Source organism: Callospermophilus lateralis, chromosome 4, assembly GCF_048772815.1.
Source record: "Callospermophilus lateralis isolate mCalLat2 chromosome 4, mCalLat2.hap1, whole genome shotgun sequence".
NCBI lineage: Eukaryota > Metazoa > Chordata > Mammalia > Rodentia > Sciuridae > Callospermophilus > Callospermophilus lateralis.
Window position 1 is genome coordinate 55,985,280 of NC_135308.1, and position 23,980 is coordinate 56,009,259.

Sequence of the window (23,980 nt, forward strand, 5' to 3'; positions counted from 1 at the left end):
TATGATGTAGATGTGAGGTGTTCCCCCAAAGCTCATCACATGTGAGACAATGCAAGAAGGTTAAGAGGAAAAATAATTGGGTTGTAAGAGTCTTAACCCAATCAGTGATTTAACCCCCTGATTAAATTAACTGATTAACAGTGGTAACTGAAGTGGTGGGGATGGCTGGAGGAGGTGGAAATTAAGGTGAGACTTTGGTGTATATATACTGTATCTGGAGAGTAGAGTCCCTCTCAGCTACTTGATCACCATGATGTGAGCCGCTTCCCTCTGCCACAAACTCCACCATGATGTTCAGCCTCATCCAAGACCTGAGAAATGGAGCCAGCTTTCTATGGAGTAAGACCTCTGAAACCCTGACCCCTCAAATAAACTTTCCCTCCTCTACAGTTGTTCAGGTCAGATCTTTTAGTCACAGCAGTGAAAAATCTAATAAAACAGCATTAAATATACATAAAATACTAAGTTATAGATTTGGCTTGAATACTTTGCATAATATGAATATGCTTAGCATATGAGTTTACTCAATCCTCATTATTCCTCAATGTGGTTGGTACTATTACTTATTCCCATTTTACAGATGAGACACATAGCTACTAAATGCTAAAAACTGAATTCTAACTCAAGTGATCTGTCTCCCAACACTGTGTTCTTTGCCACTCCTTTTCACTGCCTCCTGAAAAATTAGCAAATCACTATGACCTGAATGTTCTGTGTCCCTCCAAAATTCATATTGAAACTTAATCCCCAAAGCAACAGTAAGGTCTTCAGGAGGTGATTAGGCCACGGGAGCTCTGCCCTCATATATGTTATCAGTGTACTTACAAACAGATTGAGAGTGAGTTTTTCCCTCATGCCATTTAAGGACACAGTGTCTATCTCTTCCTCCATATGAGAATAGTAAAAAGATACTATTTACATAACAGAAAGAAAGCCCCCACCAAGGCTGGGGCTTTGATCTTGAACATACCAGTCTCCAGAACTGTGAAAAATGATTATTTTAATCAATTATCCACATTGTAAGATATTTTGCTATTGTGTTAATCTGCTTTCTACTACTATAAAAAAAAAAAACCCTGAAATAATTAGCTTAAAAAGAGAAGTGGTTTATTTGACTCACAGTTTGGGGAGGTTCAGTCCATGGTTGAGTGACCCCAGTGCTTTTCGGCCTAGAGTGAGGTAATACTCATTGCAGGAAGCAAAGCTGCTCATTTCATAGTGGCCAAAAAGTTTAAAAAAAAAAAAAAAAGAGAGAGAGAGAGAGAGAGACCTAAGTTCCACAACCCTCTTCAAGGGCATGTGCATCCTTCCAATGACCTAAAGACCTCTTACCAGGCCCAACCCCTTAAAGATTTCTACCACCTTCCCATAGTGATCAACCCTTTAACTCATGGCCCAATGGGGGACACTTATCTAAACCATATCAATTATAGCAGGAATGGAGTTAGATACATATGTATATAATAAATTTACTTGAAAAATATACTTTTGTTGAACTTTTTAAAAAAAAAAACAGATCCATCACTTGCCATTACTTATGACTCAGGAAAATTTAGGTTAACATCTCTCAATTTTATCTTCTGGTCTGCAATTTCAGTTTCCTCCCATAGAAGACTAAATAAAATAGGGTATTAATCTGGCTAGTACAGTACATGAGTATGTTAAATACACATTAATTCCTCTGCTCTAACACCCACCAATGGGGTTAAATCTCTTCGTGAGCTCTTAGACTGTAAATGCCCAGTTTGAAACGTAGGTTACTAATTTTACCTGAGGTTATGATTTGGCCTATAATTCATACCTCCAACTATTATTAGCGCGTACATCAATGCACGCGCAATCTTTGCCCAAAGCAAGGTCATATCACGGTATAACACTAACTCCATGGAGAAGGTCTTACCATTGCAATTTGAAACTTAGTCCTCTGGATGTGCAAGAAGCATCAAGCTCTGAAACAGAAAGGGCTATGAGAGTAAGGATGCAGCCAAGAGTCAGTGTAAGCCCAGCAGAGTGGACCTGTCAGACACAGTGCCCCAAAGAGTCAAATTATCACTTCTGCACTGATGAGACACCAAAGAGGGAAAGCAGGACCTTGGCTCAACAACAGTTACATATTAAGAAAACATACCACGTATAACCTGCTTGTATCGGAGACAACAATTTTTTTTTATTAAAAAATTAGATGGATTCAATTTAGACTTGCTCAGGGAACTCCCCATCATACCTAATAATTAAGAGGTATCTTGGAAAAGTTTCTCTGGTAAACTATAGCTGGCTATAAAAAGAGTGTTATCCCTGGAACTCATGACCATACCTTCACCTGATACTAGGAAAGAATCGTGCTCTGTTGTAGGGCTGTCTCAAGTACAAATTCCTATTCTTTTGCTGATTAGAATAAGAACCTTTGAAAAAGTATATTTGAGTTTTCTCTTTTTAACAAAATGTACACTAATGTCCACCTTGTATGGTTACAGTAAGATTAAAAGTCTGTACACATTAAGCATCTAACACAATGAGTGCACATTGCAGACATTCGTATTATCAGACATAACTATCAAGACAAAGTTCAGTTAATATGCCAATATTAATTGTAGTTTGTAACCATTCATCTATTCATTTATTCCTTGAATTACTAAAAGGTCTCAAAAGCAAATGAACGAATGTTCGGAAAACAACAAGCCCTGCCATCCAGGTGTTTTATGAGGAAAAGTAGCACACATTCAACTTGCTGCACAGATGACTATTAGCTATAAAACTAACACCATTATGCACTTTATATGCAAGAGAAAATGCTTGTAGATAAGGAATTGCAAAAGTCTTCAATCTGGATATGAATATTTAAGCTAGGAGGAAGGATGGTGGGGGAGGGATGGATAAATTGAGAACCATGTTAAGTCATGGCTTGCAAAAAAAAAATGGTCTTCAGGTTTTTATTCTCAGCCTCAATTACTTCAGGTGCACTTTATTAATAAATCGGTTTAAGAAGAAAGTGGTGAAGGGACTTTGCAAAGACTGATCACTATAATCTTAACTAATGCATCCTGTAAAACTTTCTTATAATTTTTTATTTCTAACTCCCAGAAAAGGGGAGAAATACAGACTATCACTGAAGTCTATATAATGATGTCATTTTTCTTACTAAGATTACACTTCACCACAACTGAGACAACCTCATAAGAACACTACATAATCTAAATATTTATGTCCCTATTTATACACATAAGAGTTCATATGTACCAATATTTGATTCATTCTGATTCTGAGACAAAATTCATATATGATACCATACCAGAAATAGGAAAACTACCCTTCAAAGTTGTCTTGGGAAAGTATTAGACAAAACAAACCTTTGTTCTGAATAGTGGAGTAGTAATCCAAAATCACACATTATCCCCAACTTGGCCTAAAAAAACACTGTGGGTTTGTATCCCTTTTAGCTCATTTAACACAAATCACTGCTCTGCAACTTTTCTATAAAGCTTTCTCCAGTTGGCTATATGGCACAACAAGGGTCATGTCCATTATTACTGGCCAGTTTTTTAAAAATAACAAGTGTGTGATATTTTCTCATCCAAAGCTTTCAGGATGTGTAAAAGAATATACAAGATATTTAGCACCGGTTATCAAAAAATTAACATTCTGAATTTTAACAAGGCTAAAATATTTGGTTGAGCACTTGGGTAACCAGCATTCCTCCTTCCCAAAGTTGGAGAACAGAGGGACCAGCAGAGATCTGCAAGTCAAAAGACGCACAGAGAAATGAAAAATTCTCTGGAAGGAGTTATGTTTAGAATATTTATTTGAAATTGCTGTCTTTCATGTAGCTTCAATTTTCTTACAAAAGGTATATAGCATCTTTACAATTTGGAATGAAATACTTTCATCTAAATAAAAAATAAATAAATAAACACACACACTCACACTCCCCTGGACTCCTCAGTCAGGTTAATTTAATCATTAGCCTATTCCTAACTCAGAAAGTAGAGAAGAAAGTCTTACTACCTGAAAATGCTGCTATCAGTCCTGATTTCCTGCCTCAACTTCTCCATGTTACACTACCTGGAAGCTCCCAACTGTCAGTCATTCAGGTAAAGTAGATATTGAGAGTTCACCTTCATGAATAAGATCCAAGAGTCCCAACTTACCCTTTCAGAATGCTCACTCCAATTTGGTAATCACCTCAGGAAGTTGTTTCCAGGACCATCCACTGGGGGCAAAGAGTTATTTGTTGCTTGTACCCTTTTATCTCCACTCATTTTTCTATATTTGTCCCTTTCTTGAGTTATAAATTCAAATTTAAGGATCCTTCTCTTCTGATTATGCAAATTCCCAACCATGTAGACTCAATTAGGAATGCTTTTTTCCTACAAAACTTCCCCAACTTGGGATCTCTGAATATATGTAACAAGTTCTTCAACTTTAATTTAGACTACTGTGATAGCAGTTAATATTTTGAAAGTACATCACTCACATAGGTTTATATCTTATTAGGAACAGGAGGATAATAATTTTGTCAAAAAAAAACTATATACATAAATGGTGGCTTGATCAAATACATTTATAAGCTCACCTGAAGTTTTTTAGTTTTTGCTTATTTGGTTTTTGCATGTAGAGTATCTTAGAAACAGAACTATACCAAATATATTCCCAAGTTAGACATGAACAGATATGGTAGAACAGAAGGCTGACTCCACCCTCAGAAGATGATGATCAAGAGTAAAAAAAAAAAGACCTATAAAAAAGAATTAAGACATGGTCTGATTGGTTCAGTAACAGTAGTTGTGTCAGGGTGTGGAGATAAAGCATTCAATAAAAAATCAATCTCTAGTGCTGAGAAGATTCATGGACAATGACACAAACAAACTGTTGGACAAAGACTGTGAACAAAGGCACAGAGGTGCAGGTCAGTAAACTGTGTTGAACAAAGACTGTGAACAAAGGCACAGAGGTGCAAGTCAGCTGACTATACTTGGATAATGCTGAGCTGTAGGTTAACTGACATTATTCTTAGCAATGAACTTGACAGGTTTAAAGTCCTCAGACCTCTCACCTATGTGACTCTTCACTTGTTTTCTAGAAACTTCATATTGGTTCATACTTCTGGTCAGTGTTTCATAAATCTGTCATTTACCAACTGAATGCATATGAAAGGTTTTCTGGAATAAGCTCAAGGAATAAAGGGGGGTTCAGGGACCCACAGAGTTCTATGACCCTAGGCATTGCATTTAAGCTCTATGTATGTCAACACCCAATAGTGGACAAAAATAATAAGATGAGTTGGTCAGTGTCAAACATTGTTGGGATTTCAATTCAATGTTTGATCAAATATCTACTAGATAAAAGGTACTGTGTTCTGTTTGGGGTATCAGAGATAAACAAAATTCCATACCTGCTTCCAAAATATTACAATATAATTGGGAGCAAAAGAGAAAGCAGCAAAAAAAAAAAAGAAAAAGAAAAAAAGAAAAAAGAAAAGACCAAAAGGCAGATGCATAAAACAAAGGAAATTATGAGGTAATTCAAAGTTCAAGGAAAGAATAATGTCCAGCTGAGTGGGGGTATCTGAGGGGTAGGAGGAAATAAAACCAAAAAGTTTGTTAAAATTGTCTTGAAGAACTTGTAATACCAGACTAAATTCCCATGTATATATGAAACTGTCATAAATTATCAAGGTGACATTGCATATCCCTAGAGAAAGGAAGGGATTCTTCAATAAGTGGTACTGGGACAAGTACTCCTTCACTCAAAAGACTGAAATTAAATTCCTAATTCAAACTCTACATAGGAAAAAAAAATCTGTTCCCAATGGATAAAAGGCATTAATATGAAAGATCAAAATATAAGATTTTAGGAAAAAATACCGGAGAACATCTTTAATGAAATTTAGGATTTCCTCATCATGACACAAAAAGAACTAATCATAATCATTAATGACACTAATGACATTAAAATTAAAAATTCTAGTCCATGAGAAGATACCATAAATAATTCTACTTTATCAGAAGAGATCTAAAACTTGGAGAAGAAATTCCACACATTAACACACTGAGATACACACATCCGCATGATCCGTAACTTATAATGGATCATTTTATATTTTTTTTCACTTTATAAAGAGTATGAAAGCAAGGCACATTCTAGAAACTGTCACTTCATTCTGATCTTCTGGCTAGGGAGAGTGCAATGTTCTCTCAGAATGCCCATCAGCCACGTGATTACAAGGGTGAACAACCAAAGCTCCAGAGGGGTCCTGTGCTGCTACATTCTGATGCTCCATGTTAAAATGCATTTTCAAATTTTGGTAGTTCCAACTTTTGATCAATTTATTGGGAAGTAATTCCATCATAAGCTCAGTAACACACATGTAAAACTCCAATAATTAAGTCAAACAGGAAAAAAAATGAGCAAAAGACTTACTTAGGTTTTTTATAAAATGTAAATGACAATTATATGAAAATATGTGTAACTTCATTAGTAATCAAGGAGATGGAAATTAATTGTTCAGATAAAAATTACTAGCATTATCTGGAATAGCTAACATGTTCACATTCTAGGCCCAAGTAACCTACTCTCTGATATATGAGAGACGCTTCACAGTGTGAATGTTCTTCATAGTATATTTCATAGCAGAAATAATGTGATAACCTCCTTCAAGTTTCATGGGCAAAAAAAAATGAGTAAATAAATTATGGTACAGTCACACAAACACTGAACTTCAGAGAACTGAGTCAGCAACAGTATATGCAATGACACAGATGAACCATGACATTGTTCTCTATCTTAAAGATCAGTGTCTTCATTTGCACACACTGAGTAAAGTATTTTTACTACGAGTTTGTATTTGATTTCATACATAGAACCACCAGCAGTCATAAACAGGGCAAGAAGAGTAAAGTTTGCTTTAGGAAGCATGCCCATGCTTCATTTCCCAAGATGGCAAAGAGGCCCAAGCTGTCCCAGTCTACTTCTTTCAGTCACCAACAATAGTCCCTGGAAATTTACCTGCATGGGAAGAAGATACTCATATCTACAACCTTTGAATACTAAAACTAATACAAATGTATTTCTCCACTCATTGTTGGGATCTTGAATGTCCCCCAGAAGCTCATGTATTAAACTCTAGGTCCAGGGGCACTACTGGAAGGCTGTAGAACCTTTGAGAGGTGAGGCCTCCAAAGAGGTCACTAGGTCACTGGGGCATGCCCTTGAATGAACTGCAGGAACTCAGTCTCTTTTCCCTTTGTCTCTTTGCTCCCCAGCTTGAGATGAGTGGTTTGGCACATGCTCCTGCTATTACTTGCTGCCTCACTACAGGCCCCAAACAATGGTGCCAACCAATCATTCACCAAAACATTCAAAACTTGAGCCAAAGTAAACCTTTTACCTTTACAAGTAAATTATCTCAGGTAATGATCACCCAAGTTTCACTGAAAATGTAAGTAAAAAAAATATGGTATAGTTATAATAGTATAGTCAAAAACTATAGGAAAGTGAATCACAATAGTACATGCAATGACACAGATGAAACATAGTACTAAAAATATTCAATCCTGGAATATAATTTTCATTATTCTAACAAAAATATGATTAATTCATGGGCCTGAGGGTTTGATGAGGGTTAAAATAAGGAATCTCCATTTCTTGACCTATGTTCTTGTCCAGAAGAAAAACCTATAGTAACATCTCCAAACCTATGCTCCTATAAGTTTCTTCCTTATTATATAATCTCTCATATAATTTTATCTCTTAAATTAATAACACAATTTTTCTAATCTGACAGGAACAGTTTAGGTCCCCATTCGATGTCAATATTCAATTCTACCCATTCAAGTCATTGAGCTTCATCACAGAAAGATAAACCCTGGGGTGGAAGTGTGGACATGAGAACGAGAGAGGTCACCTATATCCTGTACACTTTTGATATGACAGGGACTGTCAAATATGTTCTCTAAATCTTAAAGATCAGTGACTTCATTTGTACACTCCCGGTTTCTATTTTTATACACGTTAAAACAGTGGCTCTCAATATTGAGTCCCCAAACTAAGAGTCTACTGAGGAACTTAAAAATGCTGCTTAGAAAGAAATTAACCAAATGATGTCAAGTGTATGTCTGAAGATATTACATTGAATTCTGCTTTTATGTATAACAGTAGTGCACCAATTTAAAAAATAATTTAAAAAGCTGTCTAATTGCTCTGAGATTCAGGCTGAGGCAGATGACTGAGAACTTCAGAATTAAACTACTTCTCTTCAGAATTCAAAATAAATACATGTATTTCTAGAAAGAAGGATTACGTCAAACATTCTGTGCTCATCACTCAAACCAGTATACCTCAATAAAACTGTTTAAACATACTTTGAAATACTAAATATCAGTTTTAAGCTTTAAAAAGAAAAGTGACTGCCCGTGCACATCCAAAGCACCTGTCTGTGACTTTCTCACCTAACCTATACGACACGACTATAGATGTTTGCTATAAATGTTTGTCTTTTTGAGATTTTTAAGAAATGCCTTTGGGTGATAACAAAGGATTTGATTTAAAACCTGACCACCATTTCCAACAGCAAGATCTTTCACTGATTACTGCTAAAAACAGCCCAACCCTGAATATTTTGACACCTAATCTCCAAGAATCAGAAGTTTTCAACACCTCATGTGTCTAACACCTTGTAGCAAGGCGGCACTGACATGAATAATAATCATGATAGAACTACCAGAGTTTATAAGCTCCAGCCCAACTATAGGGATGCCTTTTTGCAAGTTTTTGTGGCCATCAGAGAATATAGTATCCACTTTAAAATCAAGACATTTGGTACTGCATGAGAAGGAACTAAAGCTTTTAAAATAGTGCCCAGACACTCTCTTTGGTGTAGATTTATGGCTTTTTGAGGGTATCATTAACATGTCGCTGTCAACATCAAAAGCATTCTTCAAAGAAGCACAAGTCAAGTTGCACATTAAAAATCTATTCCACCTAGTATCCTGTGAGCAACCAACCCCTGTGTCCATGTAAGTGACAGTTACCTCAACCAGGGCTCAGCTACCATTTTCACTGAAAGTCATACCTTCTTACCACAAGTGAACATCAGACTTAATGAGGGAGAAATTAGAAAGTAATTTACATATCCCGATAAGATTTAGTGGCTTGTAGCAAGTACCATTCTAAAATTATTTCCTTTTAGTAAAATATAAGGTTCACTATTCTAAATCACAGCACTAACATCACATAGTATTAGTGACAATACATTCCTGTCAATAGTTGTTTTTTTTAAATCATTATATTGGAAAGATATTTAGGATCTACTCACAGATTCATATTAAAAATATTTATCGTCAAGGATATAGAAGTTATTAGAACAAAAGCTTAAGACTCACTCTTAATTTCACCCAAATGCAAAACAATCTTTTAAGGCAAACCTCTTCTACAATATTAATTAGCTCTACTACACTGAACTAACTTGAGTCCCTCAAATCATTGTCCCAGCCCTCAGTGATTCAGAACAGAGCCAAGGAAGAAAAAAAAGTGTTTTATTTCAAAGATATTTTGGAAAAATATAACCATTTTAAATAAAAGAAAACATCCTTTTAACAGAAGGGTAAAATGATCAATAGTCTTTAGTCTTCTGGTATCTGTTCTTCTTAATTCCTTTGTGTTTCTATTGATTACTCTTGTTATTATGAGTCTGAAAAGGAAAAGAGGCAAGGTCGACATTGAGAAAATGGAGATTTGGCAGGTAACTAGCAGCAATGATGTCTACAAGCCAGGCAAGCTATCTCTTCTCTCTACACCTCGTTTGCTCACGTTTGGATTTGGGCCTTTTCCTAGAAACTTCAGGGTCCTTTTTGAAATAAAATGTTATGATTTTTTGCAAATAATAAACACAGGAATACACGAAACTCAGTGATCAAGTTAGTGGTCATCAGTTGTTAAATAAAAGGCCACTTTAGGGCTGGGGCTGTAGCTCAGTGGTAAAGCACTTGCCTAGTATGCATGTGCCCCCCCTGCTCAGTTCAATCCCCAACACCACAAAAAACGCCAGGTGGGTGTTTTATATCTTCTATTATATAATACTGCTCCCAAAACTAGAAAAGTGGTATACATCCATAGTTCAAACAAAGACAATTATTAAAAATGAAGACCACCTGGCTCCTTGGGTCTTTCCAATCTCTTCACAAAAGTCACTGATTGGAGACAAACCAGAAATCAGAGTGATGAGTTGAGGGTATATAATATTTGATGAGTTGTGAGTGGAGATATTTATTCAATTTTTTTCAAGAAGACTTCAAATATGGAAATTAAAATGAAATCTTATGTACCTGGTTCCTTCTAAAAAGAAAATCAATTTAGCAAGAGTGAGCCCACACACTCTGGAGCATCAAAGAGCTCTTCAGGAGGGGAGAATATCTCCTAGGCCTCCAATCCCCTGCAGCCGACCTCCAGTCAGCCTGCTTTTGCTATTAGAGTTACACACATAGGTGGACTACCCTTTATCCAAAACACTTAGGACCAGAAATGCTTTAGATTTCAGAATTTTGGAGAGTTGAGGATATTTGCAAAGACTTGACTGGTTGAGCATCTCTAACACAAAAATCCAAAAATTCAGAGTTGGGAACATCTCAGATTTTATATTAGGGATGTTAAACCTGTATTCACATTTGCTTACAACCACTGCTTTGAGAGAATTTAAAACAGGTAGCCTAATTTAGTGTTGGCACCTTCCTAAAAATTCTTAAGCCAATGATTAGCAGTATCACTTCTGAAAACCCATTAGCTTCTCCTGCAAATTTTACTTCCAGAATATCATCCCTTCATTGAAGAATGTCACATATATTTTAAGATGCCAAGGAATGCTTCCTGAAATGATCAAAATCCTGTGAGCATATGATATTGGAAACAAAGGGTAGCATTATAGAATGTTAGGCAGACAGGAACTTAAGGTAGGCTAATCACCTCATTTTATAAATAAAAAGAAACAGAGAAAAAAGTGTCAGATTGAAGGGTGCATTGTCTTGACCTTTCCAACCCGCCATGTTGTATAAAAGGCAAGGAAGTTTTGACTTGAATAGTAAAAGAACAAAAAGACTAAGGGTTGGAAAATAAAGGGATAGAGGGGAGATACCCTGGAGAGAGGAATGGGAGTACCAGAATTAAGACACTGACTTTTCAAGTCAAAATTGTGACTACATGTCAAGCTTAAGTATCATTAATGCTATTTAAACTAATGGCTTAGAACTTTAATGATGTAAGTTTGATATAATGATGATATATGACGTTCTACTAACTCATAATACACACATATCCATGTATTACAGTACTTATCACCTTGACAATTATAAAAATTTGTCAGTACAATTGTTTTTCTCTGCCACATCATGTAATATGCTAAAGCTATCTTTTCACACTGAAATTTAAGGCTGATGTGCACTTCAACTTAGATGCCAAACTTCTTAAAACATCAGATGGATTTCTTTTAGCCCCAAGGGGAAAAATATTTAATGACAAGTCTTTCTGTCAACCTTATTTCTTTAAAGCAAACCCTAAAGTATTTACATCCAACCCACATACCTCACACCAACAAAACCTGCAAACCTCCTGATTGCTTTTTTTTTTTTAAGGGAAATTATCTTTGGAAATGTCCTAATTCACTGCTGATAACCACTGTAATGTCTGGTCCTATGACTGAGGGATTATCTTTTCAGATGAAGAGCAGTTATTTTTTGCAGCTCTCTTCAAAAGGTTTACAACACACATCTCTCTGGTAAGGAACTTTATTCTGGGGTCTGTATTCTTTCCCATTCTCTTTTAAAAACAAGCTACATAATTCTTAAAGACATACTGATGAAAATTGGTATTGGAAGTCCAATTGCACTGTGCTAAGCTGATTTCAAACACAAGTTAGAAGACTTTGATCTCCTTATATGAATGAATACAAAAAATAAAAAGCATATAAACTCAAAATTAATGATAAAGACAAGGTATTTAGAAAGCTATGCAAATTGAGCTAGTATTATATTTCAAAGAAGTGTGATGTCTATAATGACATTAAAAAAAAAAAAACCCTCACAAGAATTTACTTGTGGTTTTACTTTGAGGAACTACTTTAATTTTCTTGATTCTGAAGAAAATGTTATTGCCTAGCAAGTTCCTCGGAAGATTTTTACATGTCAATTATCTTATACTATAATATACTATTTTAATATATTCACAATTTTATTTCTTTTCCAATCACTCCTGACTTACTTACTACTGCTCCCATTTTCCCAAGACAGGGCCATTTCTGTTCGAAATCATGACAAACCTTAATACCATACAGATCAAGAAGGCAAAACAGGCATTTGAATGAATTTTACTCATTTATTTCTTCTTCCAGTGTTCACAAATCTACATCCCTATCAACTACCATGTGAGGGGAAGTGCTCTGTCATCCAACTTTAAAGTAATGCATCTATTTGGAAAAATACATGATAATGAAACTAAAAAGGCCCAGAAACTATTCAAAGATTTGGCTTCTAGCAGTTGCCTGGCTTAGGTTGAAAAATCTCTAAAACTTACATGTTGTCATCTGTTTGATATCAGGGTCACGTGAAGATACACAGTGATCAAAACTGTGGAAGTACCTGAAAGATGGCTACCAAAACACAGTGAAACACAAGGAATGAGCCAGTGTTCCACAGTCCAGCAGGGTGACTGCAGTTCACCAGAATCTATTACACATTTAATGAAGAACTAGAAAAGAGTAGCTTCAACTTTCCACACAAAGAAATGAAAGGCGATGCAAATAGTAATTACCCTGATTTGATCAGTACATACTATATCCATGTTGAAATATCACACTGAAACCCCAAAACATGAACAATCATTACACAGAATTGCAAGTTTCACAAAAATGAATCATTATTCAAAACAGCCACTTAATCATCTTTCTTGGATAATCTAAGAATGTAGGCCTTACAATCTGTTGAGGAAAAAGAGGGGAAAAAAAAAAAAAACCTCAAAATTATTTCATTCTTATTCTTGCAGCTAGATTTTCCTGAGGGTTTTATCACAATATTGAGGTTTTAGAAATTTTAGCCTAAATATTATTCATACCTGAACAGAAGGTTAAAGTAACAAATATTGTTCAACATGTGCTTTGGGACTAGCCCTGCCAGGTAATGGAAAGTAATAGTGAGCAAGTTCACTCCCACAGCAAAAGCAGATGGACCCAAACGCAAGCTCCCACAGCATGTTGTGACAACAGCAATCCCACTATTTGGGGAACATCAGTACCCCATATGGGCATTCCTCTGTTTTCTTTTTAAATGTTTTTGTTCTACCTCTCATTTAACTACAGTCACATTCTGTGATTACCCTGAATTCCAGATCAATCTTAAGTGCAGCTCCAGTCAAGAGAATACAATAAACTGAAGAAGTGCTGAAGAGGGCTGGAAAAGCCTCTCATTTAACGAAAATTCGACTTTGGGCAATCTGCTCAAATTCTGAGAAATTCAATTTTGTCTTTATTACAAGAAATTAACGAGATGCAGACACAAGACCCCAATTATTTCAAAATAAAATTTAAGACTCAGAATGGTGCCCTGTGAAAGTCCATTAGTTTTATAAGCAGCTGTATGTCTGAGTAAAAACTGACATGTGTGTTTGCCTAGTCTCCTACTGGCAATTTTTAAATGGTCACATTGAAACCTGCTTCACACCGGATTGCAAGTGAGAAAAAACACTGCAAATCAAAACCTTGAATTACCATCATAGATGCTGTCATCTAGGAGCTTGTCAGAAAGCAGACCCTCAGGCCCTTCCTCAGATTTACTATATCAGAATGTGCATTTTAACAAGATATGCAGTGACTCAAATGTACATTAAAATTTGAAAATGATTTTTGAGCTTCAAACATTACCAGGGTAGCTTCCATAACCCATGATCAATTGATTTCCTCTTTTCCACCAGTAGGTTTATTAATTTAAATTCAAATAAAGATGGTAACTACTTAATAAGTACTAATGCTAGCATGAGCCACCAATGACTTCCAAGCAACTCCAAATAACTACTACTAATTTGGAGGCAAATCTTCTCATCTAATATATAGCAAACTAATTTGCTTTGTAGTAAGTTACTAAAATCTATTATTGATATTATACAAAACATAGTCATCACGCCAATGGTTGACTGGACCCTTGAATTAGTCAAGATGATTTCCTAACTTGGTCCTCTTGGATCACCTGCTTCCTAAGCCTACCTGCCAATTACCTACCTTCTGGAATATCTGCTGTGGACATCACTTTCCTTCTGACTTTCCAGATTGAGAAATCACAGCTCTCAATTTAGGATTCCACGCAGCATCTCTAAAGTCCATCCTTAATTAAATGTGACTTTGTTGCCATAATATCTTCCCACCTGATTACTGCTATCCAATCAATGCAGGAGAAAAATGGAGGGATAACATCTCTTTCTGGGATGAAGGCTCTTTTGCACTTCTTTTTGCACCAGAAACTTGGGGACAGCAAGTCAATAAAGTTGGCCCTCCATATCCACAGGTTCCATATATTTAACCAATTGCAGACTGAAAATATTAGGGAAAAAATAGATGTGTATTGAATATGTACAGACCTTTATCATTATTTTACAAACACAGTAAATCAACTATTTTTGTAGCATTTACACTGTATACAGTATTATAAAAATTCTAGACATAAAGCATATATGTGAGGATGTAAATTATATGCAAATACTACACCATTTTATATGAGGAACTCAAGCGTCCTCAGGATTCAGATACTGAGGGACAGCTGGGTTTGCACTAAATAAAGATACCATTGGCTTCACTTGAGAGATCGCTTTTGGCTTTTCAGTGTCCTTAATTATGAAACTTTCGGAAGGAGCCAGTCATACAAGAACATCCTATACTCACCCTGTTGGAAACTATATCATGAAATATTTCATGTCCTGTAGTCACCTGATATAATCTGAGAAATTTCTAATCCAAAAAGACTACATGTTCCAACATCTGAAATTTTATGAATACCAAAAGGATACCACTAGGCACATGTGTGACCTCTTGTGATAGTAGGTCTCAGTCAAAACTCAGGAACACTACATACAACATATGAAACTATCTTCAGTCTATGTGTATAAGCTATATATGAAACACATGTGAATTTCATGTTTAGACTTGGGTCCCATCTCAAGATATCTCATTTATGTATTTCTAAACATTCCAAAATCTGAAAAAATCCAAAATCAAAACACTTCCAGTTCCAAGTGTTTTGGAACCTGTACTCATTATTTTGATGTAAGCCCCATATATATAACTATAACCCAAATATTTATGCCAGTGAATTCCAGTTCAGTGAGGTGGGGGCAAGGCAGCAACTAGTGGCAGGGTAAGCAAAATACTTGGTATACACCACACTGCAAAAATACTCACTTCCAAAAGCTCAATAGAGTTAGCAGATTTTGGATAATGCCATCCAAACTAAATGCATTAACATCCGCCTAATTCTGAAAATTATCTACGCACCACATGTGTATGCACACAATAAGGCCATACGATGCAATGTGGCACAAACAATTAAAAGTTCTTTTCAAAGTGAAAATGCAAAATAGAACGAATATCTATTTTCTATAAATGAATCTAGCCATCTGCCTTGCAAAAGCAGCAGCAGGAGGACCCAAAACAGCAGAAACAGCAGCCTCTGGTGTTAACAATCTATTCTCAAATCTCATGCTCCACATTTCCCCGGCAAACAAGGCTAAAAATACAAGACATGCAACAAATAGTCTCTTGGGATCTGCCATTCCATGGATGGAGTATTCAGAGTAATATTTTCTGTTGAAATTCAAAACTGAAAAAAAAAGCAAGCTATCATATTAGAAACTGGCATTCAGCATTTTAAGTGTGAATCCAATCCCGAAGTGTACTAAGCTGAATGGTGAGAGGGTGGTTGTTTTCATACAACACAAATCTCTTAGATTTATCTGAATATATTTACAGATGTATTTAAGCTACTCTAAATTCCTCTATATTTCTTGAAGGTTATAAAGATACCATTTTAGTACTTTTGTCATCAAAATATAAGGGTCCGCTTATTTTCAACAGTTTAGAAAACCATCTTTTGTTATGGACTCTGGAATCAGACTGATTAAGTCAAGTTCAGACTCTACCATTTGCTCATTGCATGGCCTTGGGCAGTATTTAAACCCTCTTTGCCCCTCTTTTCCTATCTTATAAATAAAGAAAATAGTACCTATCTCATCTTACAGGTTAAATTAGTTGATGTATGTAAACCATTTAGAACAATGAATGGTGCTAACTAAATACAATATTATTAATTCATATTCAAATAAAGCTGCAAAATGCCTTATTTTAAGGAACGGACATGAAATAAAGAGTGGTAGCAATATGACAATAGTTATATTAGGCCAACCATGGCCATTTAGAAAATGAAGGGGTGAACAATATCTTTACCTAGATCCTGACTTAGAAAAACATGGGGAAAGTTTCTATTGGTTACCCTGTTGAGCTGTTAATTCATGAAAGCATCAAAAAAGGAGAAGATAATGACACTGCTGATCAAGTGGCACTGCATGGAGTCAGGAACAATCAGGATTAACGGCAAAGGAGTAATCAACAGGGAGGGCACAATAGGGTGCTCAGTGAACATGTACATTTCTGTCCATTGAGAGGACACCCCAATCCACCACCACTTCCTTAAAGTGTACAATGGAATAATTCTCTGGATAACTGGCTTTGAATTTGATTTTAATACATGTTGCCTAGATCTCTACCCTAAATTTAAAAAAAAAAAAAAAAAAAAAAAAAAAAAAAAAAAGCAAAAAGGAAGAATATCAAATAGTCACTATTTCCCAAGAAACTAAACCCTTCATAAACCTCTTAACGTTAGTGGTGTCTTCTACTACATTTGGAATAAAATAAAACACAAGTTTACTAATCATTGAAGCAACAAACAGAAAACTGCTCTTCCTAATTAATAAGACAGTCTGGCCTAGATATACTGACAGAATCAGAGGCCTGAGAGTGCAGGGAGGACTTGTTGGGTTCCCTAGGCTTTCGAGTCCTTTAAGGTATTACTTGAAGAACCACAGATGGGCCTTTCAAAGAGTGAGCGAGTCTGTAAAGTATGACAAGAGCTGTCATTTCAGTGCCTCACGAAAAAGGTTCATCTCTTCTTAAAAATTGAGATGCTTAAGAGATCTCCTGAGCAGAACACTTCATGGGGCAAGCAAAGAACGTGCCATAGGCTTCTCAAGTTCATGGAACAATCCAAAAATTAGAAAAAGACAAGTCCGGTAGGAAACTGGACCAAAAGGCTCCCTTCACATAGTGTTATAAAGGAATACATTCTTGAGGAAAAAGAACAGATAAGGGAGAAAAAGGGACGCCTATTAAAAATCATTAAGGAGGAAATGGCAATAGTTTTAAAATTGTAGAAACCAGAGAGATAAGTGGATTTAAGTATGTATAAGTCACATGACTCTATTATGCCTATAAAATAAGTATGTACTTCCTTTGCCATTAATGCATTACTCCAGCAATCACGCACAAGGAGGATTTCATTGTCCAGGAAATTTTTTAAAGCTCGGAATCATGTGAACGCCCAGCTTGCCTAGGGTAGCTTCCTCCCTGCCTTTAGTGACTAAAGTCTTTATGTACAGTATCTAATGCAGGAATCACAACCAGATCAACAGCAATGCTTTTTTCCCTCAAGAATAAAAACAAATCAGTATGACAACATGATAGATTCAATTAGCACTTGGCAGGTCATGAAGAACTTTAAACAACTGTCTTTTAAGATAAAAAGTGTTCAAACATAACAGTAATCATGGCACCAAAGTGCTTTCCTTACAACTTGCCGACAGGCAGAATAAAACTCTCTAGAGGGAAGTATTGCTCACTAAGGTGGAAAACAGTAGTACTCTTTGGACCACTACTTTCCACACTCAGTTCCTGATCCCAAGTATCTTTCTTTCTGAGCATATTCAAAGCCAATTATGTGAAATCTCCCACTGATTTTCAGGTTTTACTGTAAATATGAAGGAAAAAAAATTTAAATGTGAGCTGGTACAATATTTATCTGTTTCCATGATTACTGTAAATAAAATATACTGAATTATTAAATTTTCTCATGCCATCAAAGCAAAATGTCATAATCTTATATATCCTGTTGGTTTGTGGATGTTGAGTATATCCAGGATCAAATCACTAAAAATAGTCTTTGAGGGGCTGGGGGTATAGCTCAGTGGTAGAGTGCTTGCCGAGTATGTGCAAAGTTCTGGGTTGGATCCCCAGCATTGCGGGGAGGGGGGGAATTTCTAGAGAACAAAAACTATTTACTTGGATAAATAAAAATCATCAAGGACCAACCCTACACAAAACGGTGAGACTATTAAGCAAAGATACCACACTATTGCACCACATCTTGCTTTTAATGAATCACACCTTCCTAGGATGGGGGAACTTCAGTAACATTGGAACACATCCTTTGTTGTGAAAACTTCAATTGCATCCACCTGTCTAAAGCCAGGTGCATGTGGTTTCACAGGTTTCACAGCCTGTTTAATGTTCATTTCTTGAAGAATCTGACAGCTGCTAAAGGTAATAGGCTTCCATGCCCCAGAAAGTAAAATTTGACAAGGGAAATATTAGTCAGATTTACTGCTCCATTCCATGTGTCTTGAACATTACTATGATCTGTGCAAGACATTTGTTGTAAATAAGCCTGCAGAGTGTACAGTGTGTTTTCCAGGAGACCTTTAAAGAACAGCTTGCAGACAAGAGGTGCTAGCCTTAGTTTCACAGCCAGCAAAACTCCATCCAAGAGGCTTTTGGCATGTCCCCACCTCTTGTTTGGAGCTGGCTTTAAGAAAAGTCCACCAAGCAAATTCCAAGGGTAAATACCAGGAGTCAGTCATGGCTAGATAGAAACTCGGACATTTAGCTCAACATTTAGGGAGAAAAAATAAAAGGCACACTCTCCCATACCAGTGTATTAAAAACAATTCAGAGCTGACTTTGCAAGAAACATCCTCTCATTCTCCATAGTAAATTAAACGACTGAAGCTTGTGCTTCTTCCAGAAAGAGAAAGAAATATGCCTCACCGTAACCAAGTGTGTGGAATCAGTGAGGCTCATTTTTAAACCTTTCCTGTCTTTTAAAAAGCCTACTCCACTAAAAACAACAACAACAACTTTTCAGGAAATGAAATGCAAACACACACAGAACAGGATCATAAAACGGAAAACCTCTATCCACTTTTTAAAAAATTCTTCTTTCCAGACAGTACAGCTGCTTTTAACACACCGTTAGCTTTCATAAAAATGAGATGATCCTGGTTCTTTTTGTGATTATCCTCACCCCTTCCCGCGGCCTCCTGGCTATTAATATATGTTCAGGAGACAGCATAGCAGAAGGTGAGGCGGTTAGCTCAGTTCAACCTCTTGCCAGACAAGCGTTAAGTAAATCATTTAATGCAGTTACATATTCTAAACCTACTGGATAGCATGCAGGGAAGGAGACAGGTAAAGAAGGGCAGAAAAGAGAGGCTTCCGGATTATTTCAAAGGTAAAGTCACACTACTGAGGCTGTGTATGAAACCGCCCATGGTCATCTTCAAAGCAGGTCCCTGAGATTTATCTTTAAGTTGATGCTTCCTATCCTCGCTCAAGGTGGAACTGAAACCAGTTGCAAAATTTCACTCTGCAGAAGTGCAGAGGATTCAGGGGGAAAAAACGGGGTCTACGCTTCTAAGTCGGAAAAAAGCTGAGGTCTCCGCGTTGCTCTGTGGGGCCCGCGCTTCCTAGCTGGAGTAAGCACGGGTTAGGGAGAGGAGGCGCAGGGTGAGCAGCCTCTGGCCAACTGCTTATCCTCGCTGGGTACTGCAGGCATAGTTAAACCGGGAGGGTGCACACTACTCTCCCCAGCTCCTGCACACATGCGGCCTCCGTGAAGGAAAACCCAGAGCTGGCTAAGATCCAGGGTTAGGGGCGTCCGTGGGGTAACAAGCTTGGCGCAGAACGAGGCGACTAAAGCTTGGATGTTGTTCTCAGAAGGGAAAAGGCGTCATCAGTATTGGGGCCCACCCACCAGGCTCCTTTCTCTAGGAACTCTCGGACATCACTGTGGGCGCCCACCCATGAATGATCTCGCCTAGGAAGGAAGCGGAGAGGACCAAGGAGAGAGAGAACGGACTGAAGATAGGGCTACTCCAGCCTGCAGTGAAGATAGGGCTACTCCAGGATTTGGAAAATTGAGCAGGCGATGAGTAAAAGGTAGGGGCTCGGGTCACAGCAACCTGTAGGATTGCAAATAGCAGATAGCAAACTTGGGCTGGAAAGCGGTGGTCCCTTTGGAGGTTCTCCCCCAGACTCCCACCCAGTCGGGCTCCAAGCGCGGAGAGGTGCAAGGCGCAACTTAGGAAGCCAACGCCATAGGTGCAGGTCCCGCTCAGTCTTCTGACCTCCTTCCCACTCTGCCCCAGCCACCCGCTCTGCCCAGCGCTTACCTCGGGCAGCCGCAGCCCCTGCTGCCCAGAAGCAGAGCCCCAGCCAAGAAAGCCACCGGCGCGCCCCTCCACCGCCGACTGCGGCCGACGCTCTCCCCATGTTCCTCGCCCCGAAGGGGGTACAGCTCCTCTTCCACGCCTCTGGAGTCGGGGAAAAGGCACTATGATGCAGGGGCCGAAATGAGTGGGTCCCGAGGGTCTTTGGCGAGTGACTGCTCCAACGCGGCTCCCTACGGCAGCGGGGCAGCGCGCTCCGAGCCGCCTCTGAATGGACATTCAGAGGAAACGCGCATCCCCGTAGCTTCCCACGGCGAGGCGACCGCAGCCGCCACTGCCGCTGCCGGAGTCACCCGCCGTGAGCGCCGCGCGGCTCGCAGCTCGGCTACCGGGCTCCGGACTACGGAGCTGAGCTGGGAGTCCGCATCGCTAATGAGACCCCCGCGGCCGCCCCTTCTCCTCCTCTCAGAGCGGCAGCCAATGACCGGGCCGGGGCGGGGCAGCGGGCGGGGCGGCGGGGGCCACGTGGGGCGGGAGCGGCGAGGCGCAGGTGAGCTGGCGGCGCCTTCACGTGCGGGGAGGTTCCTCCGCGCTCCGCAAATAGCCCGGGCCACGGGAGAAAGGAAGTGGGCCTGGCGTCTGGCAGTGGAGAGAGGAGCACCAGCCTCAGAATGTTGTGCAAAGCAGCCTGGCCTCCTGGAGTCCAACACCGAGCGGAAAGATGTGGCGTGTTGATAGCTGACTCCGAGTCAGCTGATTCCATGAAACCTCCTTTTCGTTTATCAACTTTGAGCTCTTTCAAAGTCCTGCCTCTCCTTCTTCCAGTGTTTAACATTAGATGAGACATTACTCCTGGAAAAAAATACATAAAAGACTTATAATACGTGCCAAGTGGGGTAAAATAACGATGGAATAAATTCATTATTGCATCTATACTAACCATTTATTTTCTTACAAATGAAGGCGGGAGGTTACAACATGAGTGCATTTCCTCTTTTATTTATTTTTCCTTAATTAATTTTTCTGTTGTCTGAATCACTTTGGATTTCCCAAACACCTTAGAATCTCCCTCATCCAGGATGACTCCTATTTCTGTTTGTTTTAATCTAGGCTCCAGGAATTGTCATTCTGGTGAAGTATCAAGGAAAGGAGAGAGACACTGAACACAAGGGAAGACTTTTTAAACTATGGCTTGTTTTTAATAGATTGTCGGGTCTTTGTTTAAAAGCTTCTGAAAGTACAACAGAGTTGCTTCTTCCCTTTTCAGAAAGCCACTCAAGTTTCAGAGCAAAAACAAAACAGGAAGTTGGTTTCAATTCCAATGCTGCACAGACCACTGAATATATCTCATAGGATGTGGCCCTCAAAATAGTGCCAGAACTCACCTGATCAGAGCATGTGCCCCTCTTTTGCCTATCAGTCCCAACAGAAAAGAAGGCTTAGAAAGACAACCTTTACAACCGTTCTTCACTATTCACGCTTAATATGGATGCAAGTACTTTTTAAACATCCACCTCTTGCCAAAGTGCTTTCTGTTCCCAATCACCTTTCTCTGGAGATAAACAATTTAAGGTGAGGTAATTGTTCTTGATGAGGTAATTGTACTAACTCTCTTTCTTTTGAAGAAAAGGAGGATGATAGAAAGATTGATTCTCTGATAAGCACATATGCCATCCCTCTCCTGAGTGCCACCAGCATGTGAATGTCTCTGGAAAGAGCCTATTGTTTCCTCCAGTTTTCTTGCAGCTCAATAAAAGGTTTGGGACCTGGTCAAGAAAACCAAGCTCTGGGGAATGGACACTTCAAAGCAAAGACTGATGTGGGGCTGTTGAGGAACTTGCCTGAAAATCTCTTTAGAATCTTTGTAAATGAGGGTTTTGTCCTTTTCCTCTGAGAAGGTGAATTGAGAATTAATCTACCAAATATGCTTTACCTGTCTTCTGGAAAATAGTCATTCATCGCCTGACTTTCCTTATTCTTCAAGATCATGTGGCAGATCTGTTACAAATGAGGATAAAAAAAGAAAAAAGAAAGGAAGAAGGAAAGAAGAAGACAATGTTACTATGTTTCTAAGATCATATTTAAGTCTTACTACTGTTCCCACAGGGGGGCAAAAGCAAAATCAGTTTTATTTTTGAAAAGGGATCCAAGAAATAGATGAGCTGATTTTAGGCTTATAATTCAAATAAAATTGCAATAATAAATGAGAGGGAAGGAAGAAAACTATTAACCTCTGAGTGAATCCTATACTGAAGGACTAAATCTTTCATACATATTTTTGAAAAGAAGAACCAACCCTTGTGAGGTAGTTACTGGCATCGCTTTCAGCAGATGAGAAAAGTAGGTTGGGTTTAGAAGTGAAATGTCCAAGGTCACATAAGTAAGTAAGTGGCTGAACATCAATAAGATTTTTCCAGAGATAGACTTTCCACCTCATCCTCCGTTGAATTATTTAACTGGTTGGGTGAAGTTATGAAACACCCTGTTTTAATTATATACCACTTATTATGTTCTACATTTTAATATGCCCTGTGTCAATCTAATTTGGGCTATTTTCTATTTAGAGAAATAGAATATTTGCTACCCAGGATTATTATCTCTGGACAAGGAAAAGCAGCATGAAATAGAAGAACTGGTATGAGAATCATGGCACAAGGAGGCTATATGCACACACTGCCAGGGATAGGCTGTATGGACTAAGGGAAGTCAGTATTTCCTGTTTCCTCATCTGTGGACTAACAGCATTTGTCTAGATGACTTCAAGATTAATCCCATTTTTAAAAAAAGACATCATTTTTAGCTCTAGACTGTTATGATGTTGAGTGCTCAAATTACTCAACTAAACTGGAAATTAAGGCAACTCTTCTGGAATTAGAACAACTACAAAACAAATACATTGTGTTCTAGAGAGAATATTTTGGATCAGCGCCAAGCTACAAGTATTAACTATAACTACATGTCTTGGTATAATCAGGCTGCTATAACAAGATACCATAAACTGGATCATTTACAGACAACAGAAATTTATTTCTCATAGTTCTGGAGGCTGGAAAGTCCAAAATCAAGGTGCCAGCCAATTCAATGTCTGCTGAACATTCGGACCACAGCACCAAGTTATAATCAATGACTAGATTTGATAAAGTGGGTTTTTTTTCCTCTCAATTTTTTCTTTGAATTGACTACCAATTTTCTAGTAGTTTCTCCATAAAGGAAAGAAGTAGAAAGTTTCTATTTCCATTGACTTTTAATCATCTCTAGCCCAGCAAGTCTCAAAAAGTAGGAAATGTTTGAGTTGAGTCAAACTTGGAGGAAGGGAGACTGATCTCTGGAAATATGCCCTTCCAAAAAAAATGAGTATTTATTAAAAGGCAGTTCCTTAGGAAATGTTTTGTATTTGTCCTGAAAAAAAAATTCCTTAACCAACCCACTTGGAATAAGGAAAGGGAAAGTCAAAAAGGTAGAA

The 23,980-nt window shown here is 38.0% G+C and overlaps 1 protein-coding gene across 10 annotated transcripts in view; it reads right to left on the reverse strand.

Moving 5' to 3' along the window:
- The window catches only part of Unc5d (unc-5 netrin receptor D), a 508,406-nt gene extending 487,786 nt beyond the window's left edge, over nt 1–20,620 (reverse strand). For all 10 annotated transcript variants that reach the window (XM_076852500.1, XM_076852498.1, XM_076852499.1 and 7 more), the window contains exon 1: nt 20,521–20,620. In XM_076852500.1, coding sequence (XP_076708615.1) covers nt 20,521–20,620 — 100 coding nt within the window. The remainder of the gene's footprint in view (nt 1–20,520) is intronic.
- Nucleotides 20,621–23,980: the final 3,360 nt, after the last annotated feature.